The 8777-nt window shown below is 48.5% G+C and overlaps 1 protein-coding gene across 1 annotated transcript; it reads right to left on the bottom strand.

Moving 5' to 3' along the window:
* Positions 1 to 302: 302 nt before the first annotated feature.
* SLC2A2 (solute carrier family 2 member 2) lies at positions 303 to 8777 on the bottom strand (the record flags this gene model as incomplete). The annotated part of the gene is made up of 11 exons (XM_084212404.1): positions 303 to 494; positions 666 to 869; positions 1285 to 1386; positions 3504 to 3608; positions 4475 to 4662; positions 5038 to 5200; positions 5741 to 5856; positions 6591 to 6715; positions 7247 to 7503; positions 8025 to 8120; positions 8763 to 8777. The coding sequence occupies 11 exons, from the start codon at positions 8775 to 8777 to the stop codon at positions 303 to 305; spliced, it is 1563 nt and encodes a 520-aa protein (XP_084068530.1).

The raw sequence follows: 8777 nt of genomic DNA, 5'->3' as shown, positions 1-8777 counted from the left end.
AGATCACTGTCCCACTGGGCTCTTCCAGCAGAGCATAGAGATAGACATGTACCGTATTCCTCCTGTCCTTTCCCTAGCTCTTCCTGCAGCCCAGTTGTCCCAAATGTCTCAGAATAAAATTCCAGGTTAGCACCTGTGCCTAGGAGGTGTGAACCACAGCAGCAAGAAGGAATCAGATGGATGGGTCCTCCTGGTCTGCCAGCTGCAATGTTTTTGTGAAATGAGACTTTTGCCCGACATTCTTCCCATGGTGCCTGAAGGAGGTGCATGCCCAGTCCCTCCTTTCTGGGTGCACGGGCTGTCTATGCCTCCTCGCTGCGTCGCAGGTCTTGCAGCTCAGTCATGGCTTTGGCCGAGAGCTTCTTGCGGCGGAACACAGCTGCAATCTCCTCAAAGGACTTTCCTTTTGTCTCCGGCACTTTGAAGTGCGCAAACAGGAAGAAGATGAGGAGCAGACCCGCAAAGATTGCAAACACGTATGGTCCACACAGATCCTGCAGTGGGAAAGTGAGAACAGGGAGACCCACCATCAGCACCACAGGGATGGCTTCCCCTTCCTACCCAGCTGGCTGAGGTGCCCAGCCAGACTAGGCATGGAAATCTGGGAGGCACATTCACATGGGATTGTGCCATCATTTATTTGTATGGTTTAAGAGATTTCTTACTGCTATGTACTGGAAACACATTCCCACGATGAAGTTGCAGGCCCAGTTGCAGAAGCCGGCAACGGCGATGGCAGCAGGGCGCGGGCCCTGGCTGAACAGTTCGGCTACGATAAACCAGGGGATGGGCCCTGGCCCCACTTCGAAGAAGATGACAAAGAGGAAGATTGCAACCATGCTGACGTAGCTCATCCAGGCAAACTGGCTCTGCAAGAGGTTGGTATTATAGTCCCAAAGTAACTCTCGTTAATTATCACTAATTACTTTATTTAGGCTTCTTTTTCAGAAATTTCTTTCTATTCAGACAAAGGAGGACTGGACATGAATAATTAAGGTCTTAAACTCTTGTGCCAGGTGCTGGCTGGGTATGTGGTGCCAACCTTACTGCCTGGAGGAGTTCACAGCCATCAGCTCAGCTGTTACTTTGAGCCCTCTCGTTGCCTGCAGCTCAGCAAAATGAGGCAGAATGGCACCCTTTAATAACCAGGGTGTTCAGTAAAGGAGGCCACCCCTTATTTGCTTTTTAATCTTGGAGGGGCTTGCACCAATGGTTTGGACTGATTTTGATGGGATCTTCTCTTGTTTTCAAACCAGGGAGAAAAAAATGGAGAGAAATCCTTACCAGGAGCACAAGCCCAACTGTCATGGCCACGGCGCTGACTAACATGCCCATCAAACCTGCCAGGAACAGGGACCGCCTGCCCGCCTTCTCCACCAGAAAGACCTGTAGAAACACATGCAGGAGCTCAGTGTCCAGCAGCATCACTCTCAGGATCAGGCCCATTAGCCATAACCAACCTGTTACCACTGCCACACTTTTGCTCATTTAGCTCTAGTGATACAGATTTATGTGCTGGTTTCCAAGTGTCAGAAACTCTGCTGGCAGCTGTTGGGGAGCCTGACTGAGCAGTCACCCTGCCAAGGGCAAGGCAAAGGCACACACACTCAGAGCCCATGCATTTCCAATCTCTCAGGACTTCCCCCTGCTCCTACACATGAATTGCTGACTGTGGACTTTCTCTCTCCCTTTTCTTTTTTTCTTCCAAGAACTAAAAACTTACTAGGTCTGCATTAGTTTGAAATCAGGCTTCAAAATGTAGCACAATTCAGGTCACGTCACAGGCCATTGCACCTTGCCTGTCCTAAGGCAGGGATAGTTGTGTAGCAGCTGCAGTCAGGATTTTTCCTCCAGTCACTCCCAGACTCCTTTTGCTTCACTGGTATTCACAAGGCTTAGTTTGCTCCTTTTCAGATCCTCTTGGTGGACTCCAGCCATGTCACCCAGCTTTTGACAGATACCTAAGTCTGTGCCAGACACCTCACCCGATGGGGAGCTGTAGGTCCCTCCAGAGGACCGTGCAGCTGTCCTGGCCTGACCATGCAGCAGCCTCTGAGGCTGCCTGCTCCTTCCCCTCTGCTTGCAAGGACACCTCTGGCCAGCAGCCCCACCTTTGCTGCCATTACAGCCATGATTTACACTTCCCAGAGACTGTTGCTGAAGGCAGTTCATGTGCTGACACGTGAAGTTGCAGAGGATGAGTCTCTGCTCCCTTCTCCCCTTGCCAAGGTCCACCCAGCTGTCAGCACTTCTGCCTTTGATCGGGGTCTGTCATTTATTGACAAAAGCAGGTAATTTTTAAGTGCTCGTGGACAAAAGAAGCAAAGAGCAAATGCCCAAGGCTGCAAGTACCACAGCTCAGGAGTGGGATCAAACTGCAGGACATCCTCCATGCTGAAGAAAGGCTTCTTCCAGCTGCACCCCACTGTGCTTCATTTCACAATAAACGTCACATTTTCTCCTCATGGGGCCTACGATGGACTTTCTCTAAGGCAGGTTCACTCCACGATGTCCTCTCTCACACATACTGGAGTACAAATGGTTTAGGTTGGAAGGGATCTTAAAGATCATCCAATTTCAACCCCCTATCATAGGCAGGGACATCTTCCACAAGACCAAGCCTGGCTGTGGACGGGGATGGGGCATCCACAACCTCTCTAAGAAACCTGTGCCAGTGCCTCACCACCCTCACTGACAAGAATTTCTTTCTAATATTTAATCAAATCCTCCTCTCTTTCAGTTTAAAATTGTCCTCTTGTCCTAAATCTCTTGGAGCTGTCTATTTCTGCCTTGCAGCCAGTCCTGCATCATGTTGGTGAAAGTTCTTTACTCCCTAAATCTCTAGAGAGGTATGAAGGAAATAGGCCTGCCATTTCCTGGTCTTATATTAATGGCCACATTATAAAACTAATTGCCAGCTGATAGGAATTGTGTTAATCCTCTCAGTAGAAAGACAAATTAAGGGAAGGTCTGTGGAAACAGAACCATTGTTTTATTGCTGCAGAGCCCTGCATAGATAGGATGAGGATAGGTGCTGGATTACTTTTATTGCTGTGGAATAGCCTTTGGATATCACTCGTGCAGGTGCTATGTACACACAGAAAACAGTTTGGAAGATAACAGGTAAGAGCAGACTGGGAACTGGTGACACCCATCAGAGCCTGCATCCCCTGCCTGCTCCCTGGGGAAACAGGACCTGCAGAACTGCACTTTCAAGGGAAACTTTTTTTTAGGGAGAAATGCAGAGTTTTCAGAGCTTCCCTGACCACAGTGGTGCAGTTTCCACTGACGAGGCATTTAGCAGTGCAGATCAATAGCCACATGCTCTATGTCAAGGCTTGAATTTTTGAATTAAACTTTCCCAGGGAATGATTTTTCCCTGTAAGGTGTTCAGGGTCAGTCCTGCAACACTGCAAATCCCAGCTCCAGGATAAAATCATGTTTCAAAACCATGTTGTACCTTATGTGTCTTTGTAGTCCAGGGGGCAGAAGTATTTACTTACAGAGATAACAGTGAAGACCGTGTTCACCACTCCAACACCGATGGTTGCATAAACTGGTTGGTCAACCCCAGCTCTCTCGAAAATGTTTGTGGAGTAGTAAAAGATCTATCAGAATACATCAGGATGAAGGATTAGGCAACAGTGCTGTTGAAACTTTTTGTTCTCATAAGAGAAGAGTTGTGCTTGCTTGGCTGAGATGTGGCGTAATTTAATTATGATTAATTTTTCAGGTTTTAACGGCTTGTTATAATAATTAAAGCTGAAAATTCCATAGGAGCCTGAGGGAGTTAAAAATCCTGTTGAAATTCCCCTCTTGAGCTACTGCATTTGCACATTAAATCTGTTTTCTTCTATGTAGTCTATGTTTAATCTTAAAATCCAGATCACCAGCACTGAGCACTCAAGACAAATATCTTAGTATGACCGAGTTTTACATTAATTTTAAAATATTCTCATTGCAATTACTCCCATTTCTCTCCAAGAATAAGGTGATTCCTTTCTGGTGAAAGTTAAGGGCAGGAGGTAAAGGGTGGCTAGTGGATGGGATGGGCATGGCCTGGAGCCAAGTAGGCTGGACATCCCTGTGTGCTCCTTAATGCTTCTGGGTGTCAAATGGACTTCTGTTATTCCAGGAGGTGATGCAAAAGTTGTTTAGTTAAAAATGGCTATAAAATAGTGATTCTGGAGTGAGAATGATCTCATTAAAGAGGGCAAACTGCTGACAAACTTGGGTAGGGGAGGGTTATGGGAGGGCTCAGCATGGGCCTGCTGTGCCAGCTGGTTTTGTGCTGGACTCCCTCTCACTCTTCTCTCTTCCTGCCCTCCCACAGCCAGCTTGGCAGAGACCCAGGAGCCCACTGTGACCATGGGAAAGCCTTCTTTCATCCCTGCATGGCTTGGATGGAGCCAGAGCTGCCTTTTCATGCTCAGCATGGATCTCTTAAATAGACAAACATTTTGGGGAGACTCACCGCATTGATTCCTGAGAACTGCTGGGATATTTGCACCATCAGCGCCACAATGACAGCCTGCCTGTACTTGGAAGAGGTGAAAAGCTGTCTTATGGAGACTTTCTTTTCACTAGCAGCTTCTTGCTTTTCCTTTTCCATCTCTTCAATCTCTTTCATTGGATCACAGTTTCCTCTAAGCCTTTTCAAATCTTAGGGGAAAAAAAGATTGAAATTTTATTTTCAGTGGTAGGTAAGTTGTATATGTAAGGGCAAAAATCTCTTTAAGCAAAACTCAAGGTAAGCCAGGGATCCAGGGTGCTTTTGCTCAGTCAGGAGCAGCAGCACTTCAGCTCTGCAACAGTCCTGAGATCACTCTCAAGCCTCATCCCTCAGCAGTGCTGCTTAGTCCCATGCAAATGTCTCAATAGTTTTTAATCCAGCGCTAGTTTGTATCTCAGCAGCTCAGAGCATGAGATGGAGCAGCCACAGTCACATGTGAGTCCTCAGCCAGGCTTTTCCTTCTCTGTTTTGTACTATGTCAGTTATAAAAACAACTCTATACAAACCCAGAATCTCTTTCTTACTTTTTTTAGCTTCCTCCACCTTCCCCAGTTTGATGTAAAGATATCGGGGGCTCTCAGGGCACAGTAAGAGCAGGAAGAACTGCAGGAGGGCAGCCACGCCAGACAGACCAAGGAGCAGGGGCCACATCTCGTCATTGCCCAGAAGAAAGTCTAGTCCAAGGATCTGGAATAATTGAGGCATATTTGAATGGAACATTTTTTACCCTAACAAGAGAAAGCAATTGACCACTATGGTGTTTTGAAGTGACGAGCTGGGGGAAATCTAGAACAAATACCAACTCTTTTTCTGGATGTGTTTGTTTTCTGTACATTTATGTGCCCACCTGTTGTGTAGCTGGGACTTGTGCCATGGTGGGCAATGCTGATGAGGGCTTTGGGCTCCCTACTTCCCTGATGAAGCCATTTTTGAGAACCTGATTATCAGGCATCTCATGCTCAGGATCCAGCCTGACACTGATGAGATGCTGAAAAAAATTCTTCAGGGAGAGAAGAAATCGTTTGCAGAAATACTTTTTTATTTCTTGAGAAGTTGTCTTTGTTAAGACACCTCTTACTGAAGGCAGGGGTTTAAGCCCATAAAAACAGATTGTTTTGCGCACTCCTTCAGTTTTGGGGTGGAATGGTGAACAGTAGCCCAGTATATCACTATGGTCCTCCTATTCTCTGAAACACCCTCTCTGGATGTGTGTGTTTTACTGCTTACCTGGCTGAAGAGGATGCCCGTGACGATTGCGAGCTGGTGCAGTGTCCCCAGTGCTCCTCGAAGGGCTGTGGGAGAGACCTCGCTGACATACATGGGCACGAGTCCGGAGGAGAGCCCTGCACAGAGCACACGTGGGTGTCACCTCTTCTAGACACAGCTCAGCGACCAGCAGAAACCACCTCCCAAATGGGAAAGGAGGATGGAGCCTGTGTGCTGCACCCCACACCCCATCAAGCCCCTCACGCCTGGCTGGGAACCACCTGCACCTTGGAAAGGTGCTGGGATGTCCCTGCATTCAGAGCCCCAAACTGGGAAGTCGTTTTACTTGAACACACACATCAGAGCACAGAGCAGGGATTATCTGCTGAAGTTATGACGGGGTGAAGAGTCTTCTTAAAACTTGCCTTGAAACCTCAGAGTGGAGTATTGTATTTGCATGCCAGTAACAGTATAAAGAGCTGTTATTTACAAGCTAATTCTAATGTAATTCCCAATTATTTGCTGGCTATATCCTCTTTGTGCACAGTGGTCCTGTGTCTAGGGAACATATTAACCAGTCTGGCTAGCGATGTGCTCTTGCAGCAGCCACCAGCAAGATCCATCCTTGAGATACAGAGGGATCTGCTCCTTTCAGGATGCGTAAAATGAAGATATGATACAGCCAACCCAAACACTTCTGGGAAAGATCCTAGATCAAGAAGGGCAGACATAGGGAGAAGAGGGAAATTCCCACCTGTGAAACCCCTTCTGTACTGAAAAAAAGGATTAAAAAATATGGGAAACTCTGAACTGCAGCCCTGGACACGCTACCAGGGAACTGCTTTCAGTGGTTGACCCAGCCTGGACTCACCGCAGTACAGCCCTGTGACCGCTCTCCCAGAGATGATGAGGATGTGGGATGGCCCAAATTTCGCCAGCCCCATGAGGAGGTTCCCAGCAATGGAGAGGATGTTCACCACCAGCATGGCTTTCACTCTGCAAGGCAGCAGCAGCACAGCTCCTCTGGCACCTCACTCAGCCAAAGCAGCCATTGCAACACACAAGAGGAACTGTGAAGTCATTTAATCAGTGCTACAGGGGAAAAACAATGATAGCAGGCACTGCAAAATACAGGGACCAGGGTACAATCAGAGTAGTTAAAATGATATTATAAATGATACTTTACATCCTGCGTAAATACCATGCAGATGTCCTTCTCTTCCTTTTGCCATGGAAAGAAAAGGGAGAATTCAGAGCTTAATCAAGGCAGCTCATCAGCTGCTCTCTGAAATGCTCAAGTTGCAATAAAATGTCTGAGTTGTAACTGAGGATTTTGAGAAGCCCAACCTCTGTGATGGTTTAAACGGTATTTTGGAAGTTGGGAGAGTTATTTTTCCTTTTTTTCCTAAATTGCTGAAAACAACACAAATGGTATTTCTACAGGGAGGAAATGGTTCTATGAGAAAAAATCAGTCAGAAGGGTTTGGGCTGTGGCACAGAGTCAGACACACCTCCCGAGCCTCTCACCTCCCGAGCCGGTCGCCGATCCAGCCCACGGTGAAGGAGGAGACCATGCCCCCGATGGCGAACACGGACACAGACAGGGACCAGTACATGGTGAGGATGTGTGGGGAAGTAGCAAGGTCCTCACTGATGTCAGTGTGGGGTGGGAGTGTGCCCTCTGTGCCAGCCTGGAGGAATGTGCCATCCTCCCCAGAGGCATTGGTGGCATATTTGTCTGGGGAGACAATGCCCAGCACACGCCCATAGTGTGCTTCTATCACCTGTGACAAGTAAAGAAGGAAAACGTCGTCAGCTGAGATCTATAACCACCCCAACCCCTGTTTTGGATATTATTCTGCCTCAGACAAAGATATGCATTGCAGGCTCTGCAGGGGTAAAATCTTGGGGTAACCCAGCTCCACAACACCCAGACCACAGCAGGGAGGGGCCACGAGGGCAGGCACAAAGCATTCCCCCTCCCGGGGCTGGGATGAGCATGGTGTTTGGACTTGGCACTAGATTTGGTGGGGGGTGCAGTCCCTTGGCTCAGGCACAGGGACCATGTTGCAGTGGGGACAGCTCCAATATGTGCAGAACCCCGCTCCTTTCCCTGGGGAAGTGCCAGTGGAGGGTCCTGGCTGTGTTCTCACCCCACTGCCCTGTCATGGGGGCTTTGTTCTGTGGGAGAAACTGCCTGGGAAGGGACAGAGTCCTCCTGAGGGCTTCTGCAAGGGACAAACTGGCCCTGGCTACCCTAAAGCTGTAGTTCCTTGCCATGCACAGCTTGAGGGGCTCAACTTACCTTCTGGGGGGCATTAATGACCCCCAAGCTGTAGCCATACTGGAAGAAGCCCAACACCGCAGTGAAGACAGAGAGGACCAATGTTCCCGTGAGGTGCTGGAAGCAAACAACAACCTCATCGTACTGTCCTAGCAGTGCCCCAAACTGGGGGAGGACTGCATCCCACCCCTCTCCCAGGGATCCTGCTGCCCAGTTGGCTGGGACAGTGGCATCCAGGGATGCTGCTGCAGCAGCACAGGGGGTTGGCTTGCTCCAAAGGAGAGAGAATGCTCATGGGGACAGGCAAGATCAGGGCCCCAGGGCAGAGTGGTGCTGCCGCACAATGGCAGTCCAGCTCTCCCTGCTCCACTGCCCGTCCTGGCCCTGGAGCTCGCAGGAGCCAAAGCTCTGCCCAGTACAGAGGTGCAAGAAGCAGCAGCAGCAGTAGTGTGTTGTTCCCCATACCTGGAGCACAACAGCTGGGGAAAAAAACACCAAAAGGGTGTTTTTCAGCAGCGCTGTTTAAAGCATTTCTTCCTCATCACAGTTAAAGTTATCCAATGAGCCAACAGAACTCCTAAAAAATAGCCCCTTGGCCCTTTTCCCCTTTGCCCCTGTGCACAATTAATTAGTGGAGGGAATTTTTTTTTTTTGTTGGTTTCAGTTTTGGCAAGGGATTGCTCAGTGCTGGAGTCCTGCAGAAATTCTAGTTATTTCACTGGAAAGTCTAGTGCAAGAATACCGGCGAGCCATGATTACCTTCTCTGTCTGCAT

Source organism: Fringilla coelebs (genome assembly GCF_963513975.1).
Source record: "Fringilla coelebs genome assembly, chromosome: 10".
Taxonomy (NCBI): Eukaryota; Metazoa; Chordata; class Aves; order Passeriformes; family Fringillidae; genus Fringilla; species Fringilla coelebs.
Note: the sequence above shows the minus strand (reverse complement) of the source record. Positions and strands in the feature narration are given on the sequence as shown.